Raw genomic sequence first — 27,500 nt, forward strand, 5'->3', positions numbered from 1 at the left:
CTGGTTCCTCTGTAGGTTTCTTCCTAGGTCCTGGCCTTTCTAGAGAGTTTTTCCTAGCCACAGTGCTTCTACACCTGCATTGCTTGCAGGTTTTTGCTTGGGGTTTTAGGCTGGGTTTCTGTACAGCACTTTGTGACATCAGCTGATGTAAGAAGGGCTTCATCAGCTGATGTAAGAAGGGCTTCATAAATACATTTGATTGATTGAATTTGATTGATTTGTATGTATGTGTATGTGTATGTGTGCGTTTGTGTGTGTCTAACCTGTGTGTGTCGGAGCGTAGCTCTCCTCCCTCCCCAGGTCGTCCCAAGTCAAGGTGTTGCTCTAAGACCTGCTGTCTGAACTCTGACACCTGGTACTGACGATCCTCCTTCTCCTGGCGAAGCATCCGTTGCCGCGCCAACCAGCGCTCTTCCTCATTGGTCCGCTGGAGCATCATTGCGGCGGTGAGACCCGCCCCCACGCCGCCGGGCCCCAGGTAGAGGCCATGGGCAGAGACCAGGCCGGGAACGCCGTGATGTGATTGGCTCAGGGAGGAGTGGAGGCCTGGTGGCATTGGCTTAGGAGCTTGGATGGCGGGCTCTTTGGTTTTGTCTGAGAAGAGGGGGAAAATGTGTTTTTATCCTGATTATTGAAGACCCATATCAGTGTGATGTGAACTGTTTTTATTGAGGTGACACAGGTCATGGAAATATTTTCAGTGGTACAATATAAAGTTAGGCAGGACTGTGCTTGAGAGGTTTGAAGGACGGTGGGGTGGTGTTGTGTCGTACCTGGCCGGTTGGGGGTGAGTCTCTCAGGCTTGGTTCTGTCCTCCTGTCCTCTCATGGCATGGAGCTCAGCCAGGTAGTGACTCTCCATCGCCTTGGACTGTAGCTCCTTCTCTCTCATCACTCTCTCCTTCTGCCTCTCCTTCTGCCTCTCCATCTCCCTCTCTCTCTCTCGCTCCTTCTCTCTCTCCCGCTCCCTCTCCCGCTCACGCTCTCTCTCCCGCTCCAGCTCCTTCTCTCTTTCTCGCTCCCTCTCTCTTTCTCTCTCCCGCTCCTTCTCTCGCTCCGCCTCACGCTCCCTCTCTTTCTCGCGCTCTCGTTCACGCTCGCGCTCCCTCTCTCGCTGTCGGAGCTCATCTTCCATCTGGAGCCTGTAGAAGAGAGACATTAGGGAAGAGAGAAGGAAAGAGAGACATGAGGGAAGAGAGAAGGAAAGAGAGACATAAGGGAAGAGAGAAGGAAAGAGAGACATAAGGGAAGAGAGAGGAAAGAGAGACATAAGGGAAGAGAGAAGGAAAGAGAGACATGGGGGAAGAGAGAAGGAAAGAGACATAAGGGAAGAGAGAAGAGAAGAGAGACATTAGGGAAGAGAGAAGGAAAGAGAGACATAAGGGAAGAGAAGGAGAGAGAGACATAAGGGAAGAGAGAAGGAAAGAGAGACATTAGGGAAGAGAGAAGGAAAGAGAGACATAAGGAAAAAGAGAAGGAAAGAGAGACATAAGGGAAGAGAGAAGGAAAGAGAGACATAAGGGTAGAGAGAAGGAAAGAGAGACATAAGGGAAGAGAGAAGGAAAGAGAGACATGGGGGAAGAGAGAAGGAAAGAGACATAAGGGAAGAGAGAAGGGAAGAGAGACATTAGGGAAGAGAGAAGGAAAGAGAGACATAAGGGAAGAGAAGGAGAGAGAGACATAAGGGAAGAGAGAAGGAAAGAGAGACATTAGGGAAGAGAGAAGGAAAGAGAGACATAAGGAAAAAGAGAAGGAAAGAGAGACATAAGGGAAGAGAGAAGGAAAGAGAGACATAAGGGAAGAGAGAAGGAAAGAGAGACATGAGGGAAGAGAGAAGGAAAGAGAGACATAAGGGAAGAGAGAAGGAAAGAGAGACATAAGGGAAGAGAGAAGGAAAGAGCGACATAAGGGAAGAGAGAAGGAAAGAGAGACATGGGGGAAGAGAGAAGGAAAGAGACATAAGGGAAGAGAGAAGGAAAGAGAGACATTAGGGAAGAGAGAAGGAAAGAGAGACATAAGGGAAGAGAGAAGGAGAGAGAGACATAAGGGAAGAGAGAAGGAAAGAGAGACATTAGGGAAGAGAGAAGGAAAGAAAGACATAAGGAAAAAGAGAAGGAAAGAGAGACATAAGGGAAGAGAGAAGGAAAGAGAGACATAAGGGAAGAGAGAAGGAAAGAGAGACATAAGGGAAGAGAGAAGGAAAGAGACAAAGGAAGAGAGAAGGAAAGAGAGACATAAGGGAAGAGAAGGAGAGAGAGACATGAGAGAAGGAAAGAGAGACATAAGGGAAGAGAGAAGGAAAGAGAAACATAAGGGAAGAGAGAAGGAAAGAGACAAAGGAAGAGAGAAGGAAAGAGAGACATAAGGGAAGAGAAGGAGAGAGAGACATAAGGGAAGAGAGACATAAGGGAGGAGAGAAGGAAAGAGAGACATTAGGGAAGAGAGAAGGAGAGAGACATAAGGGAAGAGAAGGAGAGAGAGACATAAGGGAAGAGAGAAGGAAAGAGAGACATAAGGGAAGAGAGAAGGAAAGAGAGACACAAGGGAAGAGAGAAGGAGAGAGAGACATAAGGGAAGAGAGAAGGAAAGAGAGACACAAGGGAAGAGAGAAGGAAAGAGAGACATAAGGGAAAGGAGAAGGAGAGAGACATAAGGGAAGAGAGAATGAAAGAGAGACATAAGGGAAAGGAGAAGGAGAGAGACATAAGGGAAGAGAGAATGAAAGAGAGACATAAGGGAAGGGAGAAGGAAAGCGAGACACGAGGGAAGAGAGAAGGAAAGAGAGACATACGGGAAGAGAGAAGGAAAGAGAGACATACGGGAAGAGAGAAGGAAAGAGAGACACGAGGGAAGAGAGAAGGAAAGAGAGACATAAGGGAAGAGAGAAGGAAAGAGAGACATAAGGGAAGAGAGAATTTCCCATTTTGTGTGTGTGTACACTATATGTGTATGTATGTGTGTGTAGAAGAGGACAGTACCTTTCAGATAGTCTCTCAGACTGCAGAGCGGACAGTGAGGCGTGTGTGAGGTCCCCAGGGTAGCGGACCCCCTGCAGGTGCATGTGGACAGCAGAGGGGTGCAGGGGGGGCAGGCCTCCCCCTCCTTGGAGCTGGTAGAACGGTGACCTCAGAGCTGATAGACAGAACGGATCATCCATCCTGAGAGAGAGAGAGAGAGAGAGAGAGAGAGGGGAGGGAGAGAGAGAGAGAGGAGGGAGAGAGAGAGAGAGAGGGGGAGAGAGAGGTAGAGAGAGAGAGAGAGAGAGAGAGAGAGAGAGAGAGAGAGGGGGGGGGGAGTTGAAAGGAAGAGAGAGAGAGAGAGAGAGAGAGAGAGAGAGAGAGAGAGAGAGAGAGAGAGAGAGAGGAGAGAGAAAGAAAGTATGAGAGAAAAGGAGAGACAGAGAGAGTGTGTGTGTGTGTTGTCAGTCTGATGTCTGTGTCTGTCTGTCTCTGCCTCTCTATGGCTCATCTCATCATTAACTCCATTACTGGGCTGTGTGTGATGACTTCTGCCCTCCTCTCATCCTGCTGTGCTGCTGACATAGCACGGTCATGCACCCTGTCCCATAGCCTACAGCAGACAGCACATCAAACCCACACACACGCGCACGCACACACACACACACGCCCGCAAATGACAGGATCGAATCCTAACTAAGCACTACCTGTCTCCATCAATTCTAACCCTTGTCATCAAACTGTCTGTCCACAGAAAAAAAGACTAGAGGCTAACTGGGGCTGTCTTCAACATCCCTGGAGGTAGTAGCCACTGACAACAACATCAAACACTAGCTAGCATGTTTTTATCCCTAGCCTTGAGTGTTAGCAAGCACTGGAAACGGAAAGAGTACCAAAGACTAGAGGCTAACTGGAGCTTTAGCATTGGTGTCATTTAAAACCACTGAAACAGTATCCAACACTAGAGGCAAACCAAAGGTTCTGTTAGCACCGCTACCTAGCAGTAGATCAACGAGTGTTGTCCTGACTCACCTGTAGGGGGCGAAGGAGGGATGTGGCAGGTAGGAGGGATGGTAGTAGGCGGCGGCGGTGGCGGGGTCCAGGCCCAGGGGCAGTCCAGAAGGCATGCGGAGGTCCTCGGCCGTGGCGTAGGGGCGGAACCCCCGCAGGTACTCCTCTGGTACACCACCAGGGGGCACTCCATGGGGCAGCTGCCTGGGCAGACTGGTGAGAGGAGAGGAAGGGAGGAAAGGGAGAGAGGGAAGGAAGTATATAGAAATAATGACGGAAGATGAGGGGAAGGGAGGGGAATAGGAAGCGAGGGAATTTACTTAGTTAATTGTATTTGATCATTATAAATACACCTTATAAAAGACAGGGTAGGACAGAGTGTACTGTCAGCGCTGTACTGTACAGGCAGTGTTACTGACTTGAGGGGCTGGAAGCGTGCGTCCTGCATGACAGCACCGGGGCTCAGGCCAAAGGCATAGGGGTTTCCTATGAGGTGAGCAGGGACTGAGGGGCCACCTTTCTCCTGCTGGTGGGGCGCCTCTGCTCCCAGACGCTCCCTACTGACCCCACGAGGGCCCGAGTCAGTCTGAGAGAAAGAGAAAAAGAGAGAGAGCGAGAGGGGAGGGAGAGAGGGAGAAGCACAGTCTTAGTAATTGTTCCCGGGGGCCTGTGACCGACACGGTTGTCCACACACATGGACCACATCCTGGGGATGAGAGGAGGGAAGAATAGGCCCCTCTCTCCATCTCTGGTAACATCCCCCACCCCCAGGCCCTATTCTCACACACACACACGCACACACACGCACACACGCACACACACACACACACACACACACACACACACACACACACACACACACACACACACACACACACACACACACACACACACACACACACACACACTAACACACACACACAGACAGACAGAAATTGAGCGCTCTCGTCATACTAAGCAAGGCTAGTCATCTGCTCTCTGAAGAGGACACTGTGAAATGGAAGTAAATCAACAGTCACAGACATTCCTCAGCACCAAGCAGACACGAGCTCCTTTACACTGCATCACATCCTCTACTGCTGCTACTGTTCTCTTACTTCACAGATGGAAACAGTCTTGTTCAGGACATATGATGTAGGTGTGGTAGAGACACTGAAGCAGTAGTCTGAGCCTCCTCTACCCAGCACACTGACTGTGATCCTGACAACAGAGCAGGAGTGTGTGTGTCTGGAGATGTGCCATGCTAGAACATCAACTGGCGGTGAAAACAAAGCCCACAGCAGCATCTGCTCCCCCTCTCTCTTCCTCTCCCCTCACTCTCTCTCTCTCTCTCCCTCTCTCTCTCTGGCAGCATGCCTGGGATCACTTCCCCAATCTCACAACACAGACACATAAACACACACCGTTTCAGCCCAACAAAGGCAACCTGCAGAGAAGCTTTGGTTTGTCCCAGCCTACATATCCACTTACAGTATTTAATCCAGGGAATGGAGAGAGGGGGAGGGAGAAGAACAGTATTTAGTCCAGGGTATGGAGAGAGGCTGAGGGAGAAGAACAGTATTTAGAGCAGGGCATGGAGAGAGGCGGAGGGAGAAGAACAGTATTTCGTCCAGGGTATGGAGAGAGGGAGAGGGAGAAGAACAGTATTTAGTCCAGGGTATGGAGAGAGGGAGAGGGAGAAGAACAGTATTTAGTCCAGGGTATGGAGAGAGGGAGAGGGAGAAGAACAGTATTTAGTGCAGGGTATGGAGAGAGGGAGAAGAACAGTATTTAGTCCAGGGTATGGAGAGAGGGAGAAGAACAGTATTTAGTCCAGGGTATGGAGAGAGGGAGAAGAACAATATTTAGTCCAGGGTATGGAGAGAGGGAGAGGGAGAAGAACAGTATTTAGTCCAGGGTATGGAGAGAGGGAGAGGGAGAAGAACAGTATTTAGTCCAGGGTATGGAGAGAGGATGAGGGAGAAGAACAGTATTTAGTCCAGGGTATGGAGAGAGGGAGAGGGAGAAGAACAGTATTTAGTCCAGGGTATGGAGAGAGGGAGAAGAACAGTATTTAGTCCAGGGTATGGAGAGAGGGAGAAGAATCGTATTTAGTCCACGGTATGGAGAGAGGGAGGAGGAGAAGAACAGTATTTAGTCCAGGGTATGGAGAGAGGGAGAGGGAGAAGAACAGTATTTAGTCCAGGGTATGGAGAGAGGGAGAGGGAGAAGAACAGTATTTAGTGCAGGGTATGGAGAGAGGGAGAGGGAGAAGAACAGTATTTAGTCCAGGGTATGGAGAGAGGCTGAGGGAGAAGAACAGTATTTAGAGCAGGGCATGGAGAGAGGCTGAGGGAGAAGAACAGTATTTCGTCCAGGGTATGGAGAGAGGGAGAGGGAGAAGAACAGTATTTAGTCTAGGGTATGGAGAGAGGGAGAAGAACAGTATTTAGTCCAGGGTATGGAGAGAGGGAGAGGGAGAAGAACAGTATTTAGTCCAGGGTATGGAGAGAGGGAGAGGGAGAAGAACAGTATTTAGTCCAGGGTATGGAGAGAGGGAGAAGAACAGTATTTAGTCCAGGGTATGGAGAGAGGGAGAAGAACAGTATTTAGTCCAGGGTATGGAGAGAGGATGAGGGAGAAGAACAGTATTTAGTCCAAGGCATGGAGAGAGGGAGAAGAACAGTATTTAGTACAGGGTATGGAGAGAGGGAAAAGAACAGTATTTAGTACAGGGTATGGAGAGAGGGAGAAGAATCGTATTTAGTCCACGGTATGGAGAGAGGGAGGAGGAGCAGAACAGTATTTAGTCCAGGGTATGGAGAGAGGGAGAGGAACAGTATTTAGTCCAGGGTATGGAGAGAGGGAGAGGGAGAAGAACAGTATTTAGTGCAGGGTATGGAGAGAGGGAGAGGGAGAAGAACAGTATTTAGTCCAGGGTATGGAGAGAGGGAGAGGGAGAAGAACAGTATTTAGTCCAGGGTATGGAGAGAGGGAGAAGAACAGTATTTAGTCCAGGGTATGGAGAGAGGGAGAGGGAGAAGAACAGTATTTAGTCCAGGGTATGGAGAGAGGGAGAGGGAGAATAACAGTATTTAGAGCAGGGCATGGAGAGAGGCTGAGGGAGAAGAACAGTATTTCGTCCAGGGTATGGAGAGAGGGAGAGGGAGAAGAACAGTATTTAGTCCAGGGTATGGAGAGAGGGAGAGGGAGAAGAACAGTGTTTAGTCCAGGGTATGGAGAGAGGGAGAAGAACAGTATTTAGTCCAGGGTATGGAGAGAGGGAGAAGAACAGTATTTAGTCCAGGGTATGGAGAGAGGATGAGGGAGAAGAACAGTATTTAGTCCAAGGCATGGAGAGAGGGAGAACAACAGTATTTAGTCCAGGGTATGGAGAGAGGGAGAAGAACAGTATTTAGTCCAGGGTATGGAGAGAGGGAGAGGGAGAAAAGCATCATATGAGTGGCTGGGTTCAAGGGCTCTTGGAGAGAAACGGAAGAGAGGGTAGAAAGAGGATGATGGTAGAGAATGCCCAGGGATGAGAGTGGTTATTCCCTCTCTTCTGCACCCTCCTCTCCCCACACACCAGATAATAGGAGAGGTAAGAGCTAGGGTACTGTTGCCATTGAAACACGTACAATGGCAGGGGGAGGAGGTAGGAAGGTACCCTGCTAAATTAACCCCTTGGATTCCTGGGAATAACGGTGGGTTTTTCTACATCACTGTGTGTGTATAGTATGTTTGTGTGTGTGTACAGTATGTGTGTGAGTGTGTGTGTGTGTGTCTCTTTCTGCTGTCACTGAGAAAATACATCCCATTTACCCCTACCCCCTGTCCCATTATGCTCACCCCTTCAAACCATTACCCCTACCCACTCTCCCAGCCAATGACCTGGGGTGACACTGACACACTAACATTTCATATTAAATGCCTCTAATGTTCGCCCCTCGTTGTTGTTTAACATGCTTCACTGAGCAGCCAGGCAGAGTGGCCCCTGTCCCTCGCCCCAAACCCCCACGCCATGCCGCGCCTCCCCAGTCCCCCCTCCTGTCCTAATGGCTGTGTTAGCGTCAGGGAGGTGGGCTCTCCCTCCCCGATGAGCAGCCAACTGGAAAAGTGGTTCAGATATGTCAAAATAACTCAAAATCAGAGAGGCCCGCTCCTCCTCCATCCTCCTCCACCCTCTCTCTTCCCCTGCCTCCTCCCTCCCACCCGCTCCCCCTCCATCTTCATCCACCCTCTCTCTTCCCCTGCCTCCTCCTCCCTCCCACTCCCCCTCCATCCTCATCCACCCTCCTTCTTCAACCCTCTCTTCCCCTGCCTCCTCCTCCCTCCCACTCCCCCTCCATCCTCATCCACCCTCCTTCTTCAACCCTCTATCTTCCTCTGCCTCCTCCTCCCCCCCCTCCATCCTCCTCCACCCCCCTTCTTCAACCCTCTCTCTTCCCCTGCCTCCTCCTCCCTCCCACTCCCCTTCCATCCTCATCCACCCTCCTTCTTCAACCCTCTCTCTTCCTCTGCCTCCTCCTCCCTCCCGCTCTCCCTCCATCCTCATCTACCCTCCTTCTTCAACCCTCTCTCTTCCTCTGCCTCCTCCTCCCTCCCGCTCTCCCTTCACCCCCTTCTTCAATCCTCTCTCTTCCTCTGCCTCCTCCTCCCTCCTGCTCTCCCTCCATCCTCCTCCACCCCCCTTCTTCAACCCTCTCTCTTCCTCTGCCTCCTCCTCCCTCCCGCTCTCCCTCCATCCTCATCCACCCTCCTTCTTCAACTCTCTCTCTTCCTCTGCCTCCTCCTCCCTCCCGCTCTCCCTCATCCTCATCCACCCTCCATCTTCAACCCTCTCTCTTCCTCTGCCTCCTCCTCCCTCCCGCTCTCCCTTCACCCCCCTTCTTCAACCCTCTCTCTTCCTCTGCCTCCTCCTCCCTCCCTCTCCCCCTTCATCTCTGTCCATGGAACGGTAAACGGTGGCTGTCTGGAGACAGTACAGACCTGCCTATTAGCAGGCTGCTGACATTTAGCCCATCTCGCCCTCACTTGCTGACACACACACACACACACGCACGCACCCACACACCACACAGTGCCCATCTCTCCCCCTGTCCCACTGAGCGCCATATTACGTATTAGCACAGAGAGAACAGAGCTAGCCACGCCTAGCCCCAAAAATCCCTGTAAATCAAGGAGAGAGGCTACGCTACGTTGGTGTCGCAGTGCCTGCCTGTCTGTCTGTCTCCTCGCTAGTCACCACCATGAAATGGCAGCGTCTATTTTTAAACAACATCTGTTAGAGAGCCACCAGGAAAAGAGGATTTGTGTCTTTTATCTGCCTCTCATCCGGCTGTTCTGATGCATCTGGATTCAATCATGACCCCACAGAGTGTCGGGAAGAATGTATTTTCATAGTTTTTAACATGAGCCTGATTAGTGTTGATAACAGGCAGCCATGTTGAAAATGGTATTTTAAAATGTGTCCTTTCAAAATGATTATTTGATTCACAGTTACATTCAGTTATCACAATCAGTTCTGTTCCTAAAACGAAAATGCAGTGACTTCAACTGATGACCAATTTCAAAGACAGATTAACACCAAATCATTTTCTAATGAATCAGATCACATTTTATTTGTCACATGCTTGGTAAACAACAGGTGTAAACGAACAGTGAAAGGCTTACTTATGGGCCATTCCCAACAGCGCAGAGAAAAATTTATAAAAAAAATTGACAGATAATAACACAAGGAATAAATACACAATGAGTAAGGATAACTTAGCTATATACACAGGGTATCAGTACCAAGCCGATGTGCAGGGGTACGGGGTAATTTAGGTAGATATGTACATATAGGTAGGGGTAAAGTTACTAGGCAACAGGATCGATAACAAGCAGTAGCAACAGTGTATATGATTCCTCTATATTATAGTACAATGGCTGTTATACTGTATCTAAAACAAAGAAAGAAACAATATATGAAATAGAATATAACATGCCCTCTGGTGGCCAAGTTACACTATTGCCATTGACTGGGTGATCTCTCCTCCAAAGGTTGTTTACACACACAAATACACACTCACAGATGTACCCACACACACGCACAGACTCAGTTGAGTCTCAGAGGCTAGCAGATGCATCTTGGGCCAAAGCAAATAAAAATAAAACAGGTTCCCGTAGCGCCTGTCTACAACCTGCGTGTGTGTGTGTGTGTGTCTTGAGAGGAAGGTTGACTGTGCATCCTGTGTCTTTTGTCTGAGTGTTCTGCTCTCAGTGGAGCAGAACATTCACCCCCCCCCCACCCCTCCCCATAAACCGGGATGCAGAGTCCACATGAGTCCACAGGAGTCAACAGGAGCAGGGTTAGAGCATAGAGCACTGACCCCCTTTGAGGCACAGACCTCTCTCTACTCCTCTCTCTCTATTGACCTCCGCCTCAACCCATTTCTCTCTCCTCTCCTCTCTCTCTCTCTCCCCTCTCTCTGTCTCTCTCTCTCCTCTCTCTCTCCTCTCTCTCTCGTCTCTCTCTCTCCTACTCTCTATATGAGAAACAACACCAGTTATCAGAGCCTGCTAAACCATCCTACACTAGAACAGAAGCAATCAGCCAGTACAACACACAGACTATTGAGGAGCTGTTGGGATGACTTTACTGGCAGACAGGAGGCAGAACAGAGATGAATAGAGACTGTCTGACAAACACAGGCTGAGAGACAAAAGACTCAGTGCATGGCGCCTGCTGCTACTGGGCTGTGTGTATGTGTGTCACTAAGGGGCCTCTCTAATGATGATGGAGAACTCTGCTCTTGCTGTTTGTGTGCTGGGCTGACAGGATGACCCACCCCCCCCCACACACACCATCTTTCCCTGACCTTTAGCCCTGCTGGAGGCTTCGCCCCAAAAATGTGACCCTTATTTCTCAGACTCACACTGAGCAACACAAAAACAATCTGATACGGATACTTTGATTTAGCCACACAAACACAGTGGAACACACACACACAGGCACACACACCTTCACACCCAGGCTGCCCCCTCTGTGTAAGCCTGGGCCCTGGCAGCCCCCTGGTGAGGGGTGGGAGACCCCGCGTATGGGAGGGCGCTCATTTACGCCTTTCTGATGGAGCCATGAATCTAAATTGGCAATTAAAAAGCAATTATACAGGCAGCAGTGGGAACAGACTCCTGCAGTCATTGAAGCAAAATACCAACGCAGCACACCCTCCCCTCCCCTCTCATCTCCCCTCCCCTCGCCTCCCCTCTCACCCTCCCCTCGCCTCCGCTCTCACCCTCCCCTCTCACCCTCCCCTCCCCTCTCACCCTGCTCTCACACTCCCCTCTCCTCTCACCCTCCCCTCCCCTCTCACCCTCCCCTCGCCTCCCCTCTCACCCTCCCCTCCCCTCTCACCCTCGCCTCCCCTCCCCTCTCACCCTGACCTCGCCTCCCATCTCACCCTCCCCTCTCACCCTCTCCTCCCTTCTCACCCTCGCCTCCCCTCTCACCCTGCCCTCACCTCCACTCTCACCCTGCCCTCACCTCCCCTCTCACCCTGCCCTCGCCTCCCCTCTCACCCTGCCCTCACCTCCCCTCTCACCCTGCCCTCGCCTCCCCTCTCACTCTGCCCAAGTCTCATATCTAAGCCAGGGAGGCACTAATCAACCCGCCTAACACACACTGAGAGGCAACACACACACACACACACCAAGGATAATACACACACACACAAACACACAGGGATGCAAAAACACAGCAGCACAAAAAGGAAACATCACACACACTCACACAGATCATCACACACTGTCACGCCCTGACCTTAGAGATCCTTTTTATTCTCTATTTTGGTTAGGTCGGGGTGTGAATAGGGTGGGTTATCTAGGTTATTATATATCTATGTTGGCATGGTATGGTTCCCAATCAGAGGCAGCTGTCTATCGTTGTCTCTGATTGGGTATCATATTTAGGCAACCTTTTCCCACTGGGTTATTGTGGGATCTTGTCTATGTCTAGTTGCCTGTGAGCAGCACTACATTGGCTTCACGTTTCCTTTTGGCGCTTTATTGTTTTCTGTGACTTTCATCAAATAATCATGTGGAACTCTAGCATGCTGCGTCTTGGTCCATTAATTCAACCAATGATCGTGACACACACTGATGCAGATTATTTAGGGCCGATTTCAAGTTTTCATAACAATCGGAAATCGGTATTTTTGGACACTGATTTGGCAGATTTTTTAATTTATTTTTTTACAACTTTTGTCACGGTCGTCGTATGAAGGAGAAGAGGAGGACCAAGGTGCAGCGTGGTATGTGTCCATATTTATTAGGATGAACATGGAAATAACAAAATAACGAAGAGAAACGACCGAAAACAGTCGTGGCTGGTGCAGACACACAACAGAAAACAGAAAATAATCATCCACAAAACACAATAGAAACCAGGCTACCTAAATATGGTTCTCAATCAGGGACAACGATTGACAGCTGCCTCTGATTGAGAACCATACCAGGCCAAACACAGAAATAGCAAATCATAGAAAAACTAACATAGACAACCCACCCAACTCACGCCCTGACCATACTAAAACAAAGACATAACAAAAGAACTAAGGTCAGAACGTGACAACGTTATTTATCTAGGCAAGTCAGTTAAGAACACATTCTTATTTTCAATGAACGGCCTTCACAGAACGCAAGAGAAGTGACCCAATTTCCCTAATTATAAGAAATTCATGTTAGCAGGCAATATGAACTAAATAAGCATTTAAAAAATATATACTTGTGTATTGATTTTAAAGAAAGGCATTGATGTTTATGGTTAGGTACATTGGTGCAACGACAGTGCTTGTTAAATCATCACCCGTTTGTCGAAGTAGGCTGTGATTCAATGAGAAATTAACAGGCACCACATCGATTATATGCAATGCAGGACACGCTACATAAACTAGTAATATCATCAACCATAACCCAAATCTCTAACCCAGACCTCTAACCCAGGCCTCTAATCCAGGCCCTGCTAGTGTCTGAGTGGTTCTAGCCCTCCTGACTCTCTCTGTGTGTCTCTAACCTCGGCCCTCATTTCTGCAGACTTATGCAAGCTGGGGGCCTGAGGTCAGTTCACAGCACAGCACAGCCCGGGCTAGGAACTAATTGAATAGACAGCACTAAGAGAGAATACGTGGAGAAGGGGAAGAGGAGAGGCGGGGGCAGGGGCAGAGCTGTGGGTGTTAGGGATGTTCAAATCTTACTAAAATGTTGGCTTGAGTGAGTCCCCCCCCCCCTCGCTGGTGATTAGGGATAAAAACAGAGGGCCGACAGAGCTTCCTTTGTCTGCAATACTGAGGGACGTTTTTTGAGAGAGAGAAAGTGTGAGTGAGTGAGAGAGCGAGAGTGTGTGCTTGACCCTGCGCATTGTGGGTCTGTGTGACGGCAGAGTTTCATGTGTTGAGCGGTATAGAGTAAACAGGGGAGACAGTCTGATGCTAGCCCCCCCCTCCTGTCTCACCCCTCTTACCCCCGCCCACGTTCTCACCCACTAGACTTCCGCTCGCCCCCCTCCTTCAGCTGGGTGGCCTCAAGCTGTCAGAGGCACCGGAAACCCCCCAACACAACCTTCTCTCTCCCAGAATGACCCTGCAAACACACACATACACTGGAACAGAGTGCATCTCAAGAGCTAGCTGGAGCCACTTCACCCCAAAGATTAACAGGGTGAATGTGACTCTGTGAAGGAGAAAATGTATATGAGTGTGTGTGTCAGTGTGTGTGGGAGCAGAAGGTCTGTGCCCCTCTCTGCCTATCACTATCCCTTTCTCTCTCTCTCTGCTCACCCCTCTCTCTTTCCTCTAAGGCAAGGAAGGTGATGACAGGGTTGTGACAGGATGACATCACTTATCCCTCCCCTCCCCTCCCACCCATAGGGGCTCTGGCTAACCCTCTGGCTAATGCGCTATGCTTGAGGTGAAGGGGCACATGGGCGGGGTGGGAGGGGGCAAGATCATAGGACCGAGATGGCATGGGGACAATTGGCTGGGACGCTACCACACAGAGGGGCGAGCTGACCCCCATCTCTGAACCCCATCACCCCTCCCTCTCTCTCCTCCATCCTTCTCACTTCCTCAGTCTCCAGGGAGACATTCAACATCTGTAGAGTGTTGTGAGAGTGTTGCTGCGGAGTGTTTAGAAGTGTTGAGGAATGTTAAGGAGTGTTGCATAGGGAGTGTTGAGAAGTGTTGAGGAGTGTTGTATAGGGAGTGTTGAGAAGTGTTGTGGAGTGTTGTGAAGTGTTGAGGAGTGTCGCATAGGGAGTGTTGAGAAGTGTTGAGGAGTGTTGAGAAGTGTTGCATAGGGAGTGTTGAGGAGTGTTGCGGAGTGTTGCATAGGGAGTGTGGAGGAGTGTTGCATAGGGAGTGTTGAGAAGTGTTGAGGAATGTTGTATAGGGAGTGTTGAGAAGTGTTGTGGAGTGTTGTGAAGTGTTGAGGAGTGTGGCATAGGGAGTGTTGAGAAGTGTTGAGGAGTGTTGAGAAGTGTTGAGGAGTGTTGAGAAGTGTTGCATAGGGAGTGTTGAGGAGTGTTGCATAGGGAGTGTTGAGGAGTGTTGCATAGGGAGTGTGGAGGAGTGTTGCATAGGGAGTGTGGAGGAGTGTTGCATAGGGAGTGTTGCATAGGGAGTGTTGCATAGGGAGTGTTGAGGAGTGTTGCATAGGGAGTGTGGAGGAGTGTTGCATAGGGAGTGTGGAGGAGTGTTGCATAGGGAGTGTGGAGGAGTGTTGCATAGGGAGTGTGGAGGAGTGTTGCATAGGGAGTGTGGAGGAGTGTTGCATAGGGAGTGTTGCATAGGGAGTGTTGCATAGGGAGTGTTGAGGAGTGTTGCATAGGGAGTGTGGAGGAGTGTTGCATAGGGAGTGTGGAGGAGTGTTGCATAGGGAGTGTTGCATAGGGAGTGTTGCATAGGGAGTGTTGAGGAGTGTTGCATAGGGAGTGTTGAGGAGTGTTGCATAGGGAGTGTTTTAGGAGTGTTGCATAGGGAGTGTTGAGGAGTGTTGAGGAGTGTTGCATAGGGAGTGTTGAGGAGTGTTGCATAGGGAGTGTTTTAGGAGTGTTGCATAGGGAGTGTTGAGGAGTGTTGCATAGGGAGTGTTTTAGGAGTGTTGAGGAGTGTTGCATAGGGAGTGTTGAGGAGTGTTACATAGGGAGTGTTGAGGAGTGTTACATAGGGAGTGTTGAGGAGTGTTGCATAGGGAGTGTTGAGGAGTGCTGTGCTGCTCCTCTGCCCTCCACCATTAGACCCAGAGCTGCGGTAAGAGGGTTTAGAGGGAAGCCATAATCCATAATCCACTCCTTATCAAAGCTAGCAGCTACACACACACATACACACACACTGGGTCATTCAGCATGAGGGGAAGGGGGGCAGATGGGCAGGGGACACACTTGACTGCTGAGGCCCTGAGGGGTTGGAGGGGTGGGAGGCAAGGCTTGGGACTGGGCTAGGACATGGGGTTTAGAACAAGGCTTGGACTGGGCTAGGACATGGGGTTTAGAACAAGGCTTGGACTGGGCTGGGACTGGGGGTTAGAACAAGGCTTGGACTGGGCTGGGACTGGGGGTTAGAACAAGGCTTGGACTGGCATGGGACTGGGGGTTAGAACAAGGCTTGGACTGGCATGGGACTGGGGGTTAGAACAAGGCTTGGACTGGCATGGGACTGGGGGTTAGAACAAGGCTTGGACTGGCATGGGACTGAGGGTTAGAACAAGGCTTGGACTGGCATGGGACTGGGGGTTAGAACAAGGCTTGGACTGGCATGGGACTGGGGGTTAGAACAAGGCTTGGACTGGCATGGGACTGTGGGTTAGAACAAGGCTTGGACTGGCATGGGACTGAGGGTTAGAACAAGGCTTGGACTGGCATGGGACTGAGGGTTAGAACAAGGCTTGGACTGGCATGGGACTGGGGGTTAGAACAAGGCTTGGACTGGCATGGGACTGGGGGTTAGAACAAGGCTTGGACTGGGCTGGGACTGGGGGTTAGAATGAGGCTGGAGCTGTGGTTATAAAGCTAGGGCTGAGGATAGGTCTGGGGTCGGTGTTTATAAAATAGGACCGGCGGGGGGGGGCTTGAGGGGGCACAGATGTTGGCTGCCGTTAAGATTGTCACCTCGGTGGCCTGGTGGCAGCTGGCATTGTTTAACACACAGAGAGAGGAGGGTGAGAAGAGAGGGAGGAGGGTGAAGGGGGGGTGAGAGGAGGGGGGAGGAGGCATTCGCAGAACCGCCAGCTATGTCACATGTACATATGTCACATACATTCTGCCACGCCATGGGTTACAGGCCAGCCTAGAAGTCCGCTAATCCCTCGAGAGCTTGTGTGTGTGTGTGTGTGTGTGTGTGTGTGTGTGTGTGTGTGTGTGTGTGCAGGCAGCCTCTTTGTACTAGATCTCTCTCCAGGGACAGAGGTTGAAACATTGCTTTGACTGGGCTGAAAGATGGATGAAAATATAGAGTGGTTGAAAAACACAAAAGATGCAACAGGCATCAAGATGTGAAAAGAGAAAGATGACAGAGAGAGGAGGGGAGACAGCCAGAGCAAGTACATACAGTGTGTGTGTCTGTCTCTGTGTATGTTTGTCTGTCTCTGTGTATGTTTGTCTGTCTCTGTGTATGTTTGTCTGTCTCTGTGTATGTTTGTCTGTCTCTGTGTATGTTTGTCTGTCTCTGTGTATGTTTGTCTGTCTCTGTGTATGTTTGTCTGTCTCTGTGTATGTTTGTCTGTCTCTGTGTATGTTTGTCTGTCTCTGTGTATGTTTGTCTGTCTCTGTGTATGTTTGTCTGTCTCTGTGTATGTTTGTCTGTCTCTGTGTATGTTTGTCTGTCTCTGTGTATGTTTGTCTGTCTCTGTGTATGTTTGTCTGTCTCTGTGTGTGATTGTCTGTCTCTGTTTGTGTCTAGTCTTACCTGGCGTGCCTCGCTCCTCCAGAGGCCGTTGCTGGTCTTGGTGGGGGCAATGGTGACGACGGGCGGGGTGCTTGGCACACTGTGGCCCCCAGGTGGCACCAGGACAGGCCCTGGGCCCAGGGGGCCTCTCTTGGGTGTGCTCACCGGAGAACTGTGGTTGGTGGCTGGGGACGAGACCGGAGACGACTCACTACTGATGGACGAGCCAGCTATGAAGAGAGAAGAGAGGACATGACATTATTACAGTAGCATTATTACTATACAGCCTTGTTACATGACATGTTACTAGACAGCTGAACCACACAGTCATTATTACTATACAGCCTTGTTACATGACATGTTACTAGACAGCTGAACCACACAGTCATTATTACTATACAGCCTTGTTACATGACATGTTACTAGACAGAGCTGAACCACACAGTCATTATTACTATACAGCCTTGTTACATGACATGTTACTAGACAGCTGAACCACACAGTCATTATTACTATACAGCCTTGTTACATGACATGTTACTAGACAGAGCTGAACCACACAGTCATTATTACTATACAGCCTTGCTGCATGACATGTTACAAGACAGAGCTGAACCACACAGTAGCTGTTCTCAGCTAGAGAATCTACTGAAAAGTTGCGTAGTCTCTGAGCTAGAGGTCTTCACGGATCCACCTGTACCCAAATAACTGAGACCCCATCCGGGTCCGAATTCAGAATTGATTATTATTTGACCCTGCTGGTCAACTATGAACGTTTGAACATCTTGAAGAATGATCTGGCCTTACTGGCCATGTACTCTTAGAATCTCCTCCCGCCACAGCCAGAAGAGGATTGGCCACCCCTGGTTCCTCTCCAGGTTTCTTCATAGATTCCTGCCTTTCTAGAGAGTTTTCCCGAGCCACATCTGCTGATGTAAAAAGGGCTTTATAAACACATTTGATTTCATTTGAACTGAAACAATTGTAACAGATCTCTGTTATATGTCATTTATGCTGCTCTTGTTTTTCACGAGAGGGGAGTGTGGCGTGTGTAGCTTGTTGTTGGCCAATCATAAGTCATTAAAGTGGCAATAGGCTATAGCCATAGAGTCTCAGTGTGTGTAAAGGTTAGGGAGTATCTAATCAATGGAAGATGGAGTTAAAAGTTAAAGCAGAAGGATAGGCTACAACAACCAGGAGCCAACAGACAGGCTGCTACTTAATGTTCTGAATGGAGTTGTAACTGTGGGATGAGGAAGGTCATGCACTGCAGCCTCAATTAAAGGTACAATTAATTAGCCTAGCTAGCTAACATTAGCTAGCTTCACTAGCTTCTCCTGGTTTGATGCAGTCTAGACAGGTACTAAGTAATCATATTTGATGATAACAACCTAGTTATGGCAGCTCATAGTCTACTATAGCGTGAGTCGGCTTGATTGGTTGCTGTCTCTCGTCTCTCCCTCTCTGCTCACTCGCTTTCAGTACAGCCCCCTCCCCCAACTACTAGAGTGGCACCTCTACCCCTCATCTCCCTCCTTATCAGCTCCGGTTGATAAAGTAGCTTCAATGGATCTGACCAGGTCTATATGGAACGGGTCTAGTAGTCCTCAGGTCTATATGGAACGGGTCTAGTAGCCTTCAGGTCTATATGGAATGGGTCTAGTAGTCTTCAGGTCTATACGGAACGTGTCTAGTAGTCTTCAGGTCTATATGGAACAGGTCTAGTAGTCTTCAGGTCTATATGGAATGGGTCTAGTAGCCTTCAGGTCTATATGGAATGGGTCTAGTAGCCTTCAGGTCTATATGGAACGGGTCTAGTAGTCTTCAGGTCTATATGGAACGGGTCCAGTGGTCTTCAGGTCTATATGGAACGGGTCTAGTGGTCTTCAGGTCTATATGGAACAGGTCTAGTAGCCTTCAGGTCTATATGGAACGGGTCTAGTAGCCTTCAGGTCTATATGGAACGGGTCTAGTAGCCTTCAGGTCTATATGGAACGGGTCTAGTAGCCTTCAGGTCTATATGGAACGGGTCTAGTAGTCTTCGGGTCTTTACGGAATGGGTCTAGTAGTCCTCAGGTATATACGGAACGGGTCTAGTAGTCTTCGGGTCTTTACGGAATGGGTCTAGTAGTCCTCAGGTCTATACGGAACGGGTCTAGTAGTCTTCGGGTCTTTACGGAATGGGTCTAGTAGTCCTCAGGTCTATATGGAACGGGTCTAGTAGTCTTCGGGTCTTTACGGAACGGGTCTAGTAGTCCTCAGGTCTATATGGCCATTAGTCTAGTAGCCTTCGGGTCTATATGGAACGGGTCTAGTAGCCTTCAGGTCTATATGGAATGGGTCTAGTAGCCTTCAGGTCTATATGGAACGGGTCTAGTAGCCTTCAGGTCTATATGGAACGGGTCTAGTAGCCTTCGGGTCTATATGGAACGGGTCTAGTAGCCTTCGGGTCTATATGGAACGGGTCTAGTAGCCTTCGGGTCTATATGGAACGGGTCTAGTAGCCTTCGGGTGTATAAGGAACGGGTCTAGTAGCCTTCGGGTCTATAAGGAACGGGTCTAGTAGCCTTCGGGTCTGTTCGGAATGGGTCTGTATTTAAAACATGTATTTAAGCATATTGGGGAAAGCCCTAGGTCCATTTCGGAACGGGTCAAACTTTTTGGACCCGTGAAGACCTCTACTCTGAGCTAACGTAGCATAGCTGCAATGCAAGGCTAAAATAACACAGTAGCAGCTATATAGTAGGAGAGAGGCTAATATTAGCTGTAGTCTAGAGCCTGTGTTAGCGTATCCTTGCCTAGCATAGTAGAGAGGAGACAGTGGGCTCTGACACACAATTCTGGGTTAGCATACACTAGCCTAGCATATCCAAGCGTAGCGTAGTAGAGAGGAGACAGTGGGCTCTGGCACACATTCTAGGTATGCGTATACTGGCCTAGGATATCCAAGCGTAGCGTGGTAGAGAAGAGACGGTGGGCTCTGACACACAATTCTGGGTAAGCGTATACTGGCCTAGCATATCCAAGCGTAGCGTAGTAGAGGGAAGGCAGTGTGCTCTGACACACAGTTCTGGGTTAGCGTATCCTAGCCTAGCATTTGAAAGTGTAGCGCAGTAAAGGGGCAGCAGTGGCCTCAGACACACCGTTCTGGGTTAGCATATCCTAGCCTAGCGTACACACAGGCCCAGATGGATGGCCCCAGGCGGCCATTAGATAGTGACAGTGATCAGGACGAGCAACCCTGTGAGAGTCACACGGCCCTGACACACCCGCTAGAACAGACATACACACACACACAGCAGGGAGTAAGAGCTGGCCCAATGAGCTGTGGCACATTTGCAGCCCCTACGGGGAAACTCTGCAGAGTAAGGTAATGGTCTGGTCACATGTGTCTCTCTCTGCAGATCTCATCTCATATGATCACATTCCAACTATTACACACGCCTCTTTTCTCTTCCTTCCTTCCTTCCTTCCTTTTCTCTCTTTCTCTTCCTTCTCTCTCGCTCCTTTTCTCTCTTCCACTCAACTTCTCTCACTTTGTTTCTCTGTCTCTCTCTCTCTCTGGTAACCTGAGGGCTCCTCCTCCTCCTCTGTGTGCCCTCCCTCCTCCTCACAGCTTGACTGAAGCATCTGCCCAAGACAGTCAAACTGGGTCACAGCCCTGACTATGCTTTCTACCATGGCAGCAGTACAATGACAGAGAGAGAGGGAGAGAGAGAGGGAGAGGGAGAGAGAGAGAGAGAGAGAGAGGGAGAGAGAGATGGATGAGAGAGAGAGAGAGAGAGAGAGAGGAGAGAGAGAGAGAGAGGGAGAGAGGAGAGAGAGAGGGGGGGGGGGGGGGGGGGGGGCGGGGGGGGGGGGGGGGGAGAGGGGGAGAGAGAGGGGGAGAGAGAGGGGGAGAGAGAGAGAGAGAGGGAGAGAGAGAGAGAGAGGGAGAAGAGATGGAGTGAGAGAGAGAGAAAGAGAGAGAGAGAGAGGGAGAGAGAGAGAGGAGAGAGAGAGAGGAGGATCTGCACAGATTCTGTCAGAACTCAGCCCTGACAGTAAATCTCAGTAAAACAAAATAATGGTGTTGCAAAAAAGGTTCAGTTGCCAGGACCACAAATACAATTGTATCTAGACACCGTTGCCATACAGCACACGACCTAAACATCAGCTCCACAGGTAACTTCCACAAAGCTGTGAACGATCTGAGAGACAAGGCAAGTAGGGCCTTCAAAGGAACATTAGATTTGACATACCAACTAGGATCTGGCGAAAAATACTTGAATCAGTTATAGAACCCATTGCCCTTTATGGTTGTGAGATCTGGGGTCCGCTCACCAACCAAGAATTCACAAAATGTGACAAACACCAAACCTTCCATAACAAAGCCATCACCTACAGAGAGATGAACCTGGAGAAGAGTCCCCTAAGCATGCTGGTCCTGGGTCTCTGTTCACAAACACAACCATACCCCACAGAGCCCCAGGACAGAAACACAATTAGACCCAACCAAATCATGAGAAAACAAAAACACAATTACTTGACACATTGGAAATAATTAACAAAAAAACTGAGCAAACTAGAATGCTATTTGGCCCTAAACAGAGAGTACACAGTGGCAGAATACCTGACCACTGTGACTGACCTAAAATTAAGGAAAGATGTGACTATGTACAGACTCAGTGAGCATAGCCGTGCTATTGAGAAAGCTCAAGAGAAGACAGGCTATGTGCACACTACCCACAAAATGAGGTGGAAACTGAGCTGCACTTCCTAACCTCCTGCCAAATGTATGACCATATTAGAGACACATATTTCCCTCAGACTACACAGACCCACAAAGAATCAGAAAACAAACCCTATTTTGATAAACTCCCATATCTATTGGGTGAAATACCAAAGTGTTTGTGACCTGTTGCAAAGGGCAACCAGTGAAGAAGAAACACTATTGTAAATACAACCCATAATTACGTTTATTTATTTTCCCTTTTGTACTTTAACTATTTGCACATCGCTACAGCACTGTATATAGACATAATATGACATTTGAAATGTCTTTAATCTTTTGGAACTTTTGTGAGTAATGTATACTGTTCATTTTAAATTGTTTATTTCACTTTTGTTTATTATCTATTTCACTTGCTTTGGCAATGTAAACATATGTTTCCCATCCCAATAAAGCCCCTTATATTGAAGTTGAATTTAGAGAGAGAGAAATAGAGAGAGAAAGAGAGAGACAGAGAGGATGTGTGTGTAGGTTTTTAAGTGTTTGTGTACACCCACGGGTATGTAGTAGTGTGTGTGGTGTATGTAGTAGTGTGTGTGGCATATGCAGTAGTGTATGTGGTGTATGTAGTAGTGTGTGTGGTGTATGTAGTAGTGTGTGTGGTGTATGTAGTAGTGTGTGTGGCATATGCAGTAGTGTATGTGGTGTATGTAGTAGTGTGTGTGGTGTATGTTGTAGTGTGTGTGGCATATGCAGTAGTGTATGTGGTGTATGTGGTAGTGTGTGTGGTGTATGTAGTAGTGTGTGTGGTGTATGTAGTACTGTGTGGCGTATGTGGTAGTGTGTGTAGCGTATGTAGTAGTGTGTGTGGCGTATGTAGTAGTCGTGTGTGCGGTGTATGTAGTAGTGTGTGTGGCGTATGTAGTAGTGTGTGTGGCGTATGCAGTAGTGTGTGGCGTATGCAGTAGTGTGTGTGGTGTGTGTAGTCATGTGTGTGGTGTATGTAGTAGTGTGTGTGGCGTATGTACTAGTGTGTGTGGCGTATGTAGTAGTGTGTGTGGTGTATGTAGTAGTGTGTGTGGCGTATGCAGTAATGTGTGTGGTGTATGCAGTCGTGTGTGTGGTGTATGTAGTAGTGTGTGCGGCGTATGTAGTAGTGTGTGTGGCGTATGTAGTAGTGTATGTGGTGTATGTAGTAGTGTGTGTGGTGTATGTAGTAGTGTATGTGGTGTATGTAGTAGTGTGTGCGGTGTATGTAATAGTGTGTGCGGCATATGTAGTAGTGTGTGTGGCGTATGTAGTAGTGTGTGTGGTATATGTTATAGTGTGTGCGGTGTATGTAATAGTGTGTGTGGTGTATGTAGTAGTGTGTGCGGTGTATGTAGTAGTGTGTGTGGCGTATGCAGTAATGTGTGTGGTGTATGTAGCAGTGTGTGTGACGTATGCAGTAATGTGTGTGGTGTATGCAGTCGTGTGTGTGGTGTATGTAGTAGTGTATGTGGTGTATGTAGTAGTGTGTGTGGTGTATGTAGTAGTGTATGTGGTGTATGTAGTAGTGTGTGTGGTGTATGTATTAGTGTGTGTGGTGTATGTAATAGTGTGTGTGGTGTATGCAGTAGTGTGGGTGGTGTATGTAATAGTGTGTGTGGTGTATGTAGTAGTGTGTGTGGTGTATGTAATAGTGTGTGTGGTGTATGCAGTAGTGTGTGTGGTGTATGTAGTAGTGTGTGTGGTGTATGTAAGTGTGTGTGGTGTATGTAATAGTGTGTGTGGTGTATGCAGTAGTGTGTGTGGTGTATGTAGTAGTGTGTGTGGTGTATGTAGTAGTGTGTGTGGTGTATGTAATAGTATGTGTGGTGTATGCAGTAGTGTGTGTGGTGTATGTAGTAGTGTGTGTGGTGTATGTAGTAGTGTGTGTGATGTATGTAGTAGTGTGTGTGGTGTATGTAGTAGTGTGTGTGGTGTATGTAGTAGTGTGTGTGGTGTATGTAATAGTGTGTGTGGTGTATGTAGTAGTGTGTGTGGTGTATGTAATAGTGTGTGTGGCATATGCAGTAGTGTATGTGGTGTATGTAGTAGTGTGTGTGGTGTATGTAGTAGTGTGTGTGGCATATGCAGTAGTGTATGTGGTGTATGTAGTAGTGTGTGTGGTGTATGTAGTAGTGTGTGTGGCGTATGCAGTAATGTGTGTGGCGTATGCAGTAGTGTGTGTGGTGTATGTAGTCATGTGTGTGGTGTATGTAATAGTGTGTGTGGCATATGCAGTAGTGTATGTGGTGTATGTAGTAGTGTGTGTGGTGTATGTAGTAGTGTGTGTGGCATATGCAGTAGTGTATGTGGTGTATGTAGTAGTGTGTGTGGTGTATGTAGTAGTGTGTGTGGCGTATGCAGTAGTGTGTGTGGCGTATGCAGTAGTGTGTGTGGTGTATGTAGTCATGTGTGTGGTGTATGTAGTAGTGTGTGTGGCGTATGTACTAGTGTGTGTGGCGTATGTAGTAGTGTGTGTGGTGTATGTAGTAGTGTGTGTGACGTATGCAGTAATGTGTGTGGTGTATGCAGTCGTGTGTGTGGTGTATGTAGTAGTGTGTGCGGCGTATGTAGTAGTGTGTGTGGCGTATGTAGTAGTGTATGTGGTGTATGTAGTAGTGTGTGTGGTGTATGTAATAGTGTGTGTGGTGTATGTAGTAGTGTGTGTGGTGTATGTAATAGTGTGTGTGGTGTAATGTAGTAGTGTGTGTGGTGTATGTAATAGTGTGTGTGGTGTATGTAGTAGTGTGTGTGGTGTATGTAATAGTGTGTGTGGTGTATGTAATAGTGTGTGTGGTGTATGCAGTAGTGTGTGTGGTGTATGTAGTAGTGTGTGTGGTGTATGTAATAGTGTGTGTGGTGTATGTAACAGTGTGTGTGGTGTATGCAGTAGTGTGTGTGGTGTATGTAGTAGTGTGTGTGGTGTATGCAGTAGTGTGTGTGGTGTATGTAGTAGTGTGTGTGGTGTGTATGTAATAGTGTTTGTGGTGTATGTAGTAGTGTGTGTGGTGTGTGTAGTAGTGTGCGTGGTGTATGTAGTAGGGTGTGATGTATGTAGTAGTGTGTGTGGTGTATGTAATAGTGTGTGTGGTGTATGTAATAGTGTGTGTGGTGTATGCAGTAGTGTGTGTGCGGTGTAATGTAGTAGTGTGTGTGGTGTATGCAGTAAGTGTGTGTGGTGTATGTAGTAGTGTGTGTGGTGTATGTAATAGTGTGTGTGGTGTTATGCAGTAGTGTGTGTGGTGTATGTAATAGTGTGTGTGGTGTATGTAATAGTGTGTGTGGTGTATGCAGTAGTGTGTGTGGTGTATGTAGTCATGTGTGTGGTGTATGTATAGTGTGTGTGGCATATGCAGTAGTGTATGTGGTGTATGTAGTAGTGTGTGTGGTGTATGTAGTAGTGTGTGTGGCATATGCAGTAGTGTATGTGGTGTATGTAGTAGTGTGTGTGGTGTATGTAGTAGTGTGTGTGGCGTATGCAGTAGTGTGTGTGGCGTATGCAGTAGTGTGTGTGGTGTATGTAGTCATGTGTGTGGTGTATGTAGTAGTGTGTGTGGCGTATGTACTAGTTGTGTGTGGCGTATGTAGTAAGTGTGTGTGGTGTAGGTAGTAGTGTGTGTGGCGTATGCAGTAATGTGTGTGGTGTAGCCAGTCGTGTGTGTGGTGTATGTAGTAGTGTGTGCGGCGTATGTAGTAGTGTGTGTGGCGTAATGTAGTAGTGTATGTGGTGTATGTAGTAGTGTGTGTGGTGTATGTAGTAGTGTGTGTGGTGTATGTAGTAGTGTGTGTGGTGTATGTAAATAGTGTGTGTGGTGTATGTAGTAGTGTGTGTGGTGTATGTAATAGTGTGTGTGGTGTATGTAGTAGTGTGTGTGGTGTATGTAATAGTGTGTGTGGTGTATGTAATAGTGTGTGTGGTGTATGTAATAGTGTGTGTGGTGTATGTAATAGTGTGTGTGTGTATGCAGTAGTGTGTGTGGTGTATGTAATAGTGTGTGTGGTGTATGTAATAGTGTGTGTGGTGTATGCAGTAGGTGTGTGGTGTATGTAATAGTGTGTGTGGTGTATGTAGTGGTGTGTGTGGTGTATGTAATAGTGTTGTGGTGTATGTAATAGTGTGTGGTGGGTGTAGTGCAGTAGTGTGTGTGGTGTATGTAATAGTGTGTGTGGCGTATGCAGTAGTGTGTGTGGCGTATGCAGTAGTGTGTGTGGTGTATAGTAGTCATGTGTGTGGTGTATGTAATAGTGGTGTGTGGCATATGGTCAGTAGTGTATGTGGTGTATGTAGTAGTTGTGTGGGTGTATGTAGTAGTGTGTGTGGCATATGCAGTAGTGTATGTGGTGTATGTAGTAGTGTGTGTGGTGTATGTAGTAGTGTGTGTGGCGTATGCAGTAGTGTGTGTGGCGTATGCAGTAGTGTGTGTGGTGTATGTAGTCATGTGTGTGGTGTATTTAGTAGTGTGTGGTGGCGTATGTACTAGTGTGTGTGGCGTATGTAGTAGTGTGTGTGGTGTATGTAGTAGTGTGTGTGGCGTATGCAGTAATGTGTGTGGGTGTATGCAGTCGTGTGTGTGGTGTATGTAGTAGTGTGTGCGGCGTATGTAGTAGTGTGTGTGGCGTATGTAGTAGTGTATGTGGTGTATGTAGTAGTGTGTGTGGTGTATGTAGTAGTGTGTGTGGTGTATGTAGTAGTGTGTGTGGTGTATGTATAGTGTGTGTGGTTGTAGTAGTAGTGTGTGTGTGTATGTAATAGTGTGTGTGGTGTATGTAGTAGTGTGTGTGGTGTATGTAATAGTGTGTGTGGTGTATGTAGTAGTGTGTGTGGTGTATGTAATAGTGTGTGTGGTGTATGTAATAGTGTGTGTGGTGTATGCGTGTGTGTGTGTGTGTATGTAGTAGTGTGTGTGGTGTATGTAATAGTGTGTGTGGTGTATGTAACAGTGTGTGTGGTGTATGCAGTAGTGTGTGTGGTGTATGTAGTAGTGTGTGTGGTGTATGCAGTAGTGTGTGTGGTGTATGCAGTAGTGTGTGTGGTGTATGTAATAGTGTTTGTGGTGTATGTAGTAGTGTGTGTGGTGTGTGTAGTAGTGTGCGTGGTGTATGTAGTAGTGTGTGATGTATGTAGTAGTGTGTGTGGTGTATGTAATAGTGTGTGTGGTGTATGTAATAGTGTGTGTGGTGTATGCAGTAGTGTGTGTGCGGTGTATGTAGTAGTGTGTGTGGTGTATGCAGTAGTGTGTGTGGTGTATGTAGTAGTGTGTGTGGTGTATGTAATAGTGTGTGTGGTGTATGCAGTAGTGTGTGTGGTGTATGTAATAGTGTGTGTGGTGTATGTAATAGTGTGTGTGGTGTATGCAGTAGTGTGTGTGGTGTATGTAATAGTGTGTGTGGTGTATGTAGTAGTGTGTGTGGTGTATGTAATAGTGTGTGTGGTGTATGTAATAGTGTGTGTGGTGTATGCAGTAGTGTGTGTGGTGTATGCAGTAGTGTGTGTGGTGTATGTAGTAGTGTGTGTGGTGTATGTAATAGTGTGTGTGGTGTATGTAGTAGTGTGTGTGGTGTATGCAGTAGTGTGTGTGGTGTATGTAGTAGTGTGTGTGTGGTGTATGTAATAGTGTGTGTGGTGTATGCAGTAGTGTGTGTGGTGTATGTAGTAGTGTGGGTGGTGTATGTAGTAGTGTGGGTGGTGTATGTAGTAGTGTGTGTGGTGTATGTAATAGTGTGTGTGGTGTATGCAGTAATGTGTGTGGTGTATGTAACACAGCAGCAGTAGCTTTAAACCTCAGGCCAGTTTCAGTTCTCTATCCTCTCCAATCTATGCACCTGACCCCACAGAGACAGCCTGAGGAGAGTGTGATAGGTCAGGATGTCTGGACGTGTGTGTGATATGTCTGGATTA

The 27,500-nt window shown here is 48.1% G+C and overlaps 1 protein-coding gene across 4 annotated transcripts in view; it reads right to left on the minus strand.

Annotated features, from left to right (window-relative positions):
* Window positions 1-27,500, minus strand: part of LOC109885801 (genetic suppressor element 1) — a 103,849-nt gene that overhangs the window by 5,496 nt on the left and 70,853 nt on the right. For all 4 annotated transcript variants that reach the window (XM_031812457.1, XM_031812466.1, XM_031812481.1 and 1 more), the window contains exons 3-8: window positions 16,885-17,093; window positions 4,387-4,553; window positions 3,989-4,180; window positions 2,978-3,157; window positions 774-1,141; window positions 264-594 (exon numbers count right to left, since the gene is read on the minus strand). In XM_031812457.1, coding sequence (XP_031668317.1) covers window positions 264-594; window positions 774-1,141; window positions 2,978-3,157; window positions 3,989-4,180; window positions 4,387-4,553; window positions 16,885-17,093 — 1,447 coding nt within the window. The remainder of the gene's footprint in view (window positions 1-263; window positions 595-773; window positions 1,142-2,977; window positions 3,158-3,988; window positions 4,181-4,386; window positions 4,554-16,884; window positions 17,094-27,500) is intronic.

Source organism: Oncorhynchus kisutch, linkage group LG3, assembly GCF_002021735.2.
Source record: "Oncorhynchus kisutch isolate 150728-3 linkage group LG3, Okis_V2, whole genome shotgun sequence".
Lineage (NCBI taxonomy): Eukaryota > Metazoa > Chordata > Actinopteri > Salmoniformes > Salmonidae > Oncorhynchus > Oncorhynchus kisutch.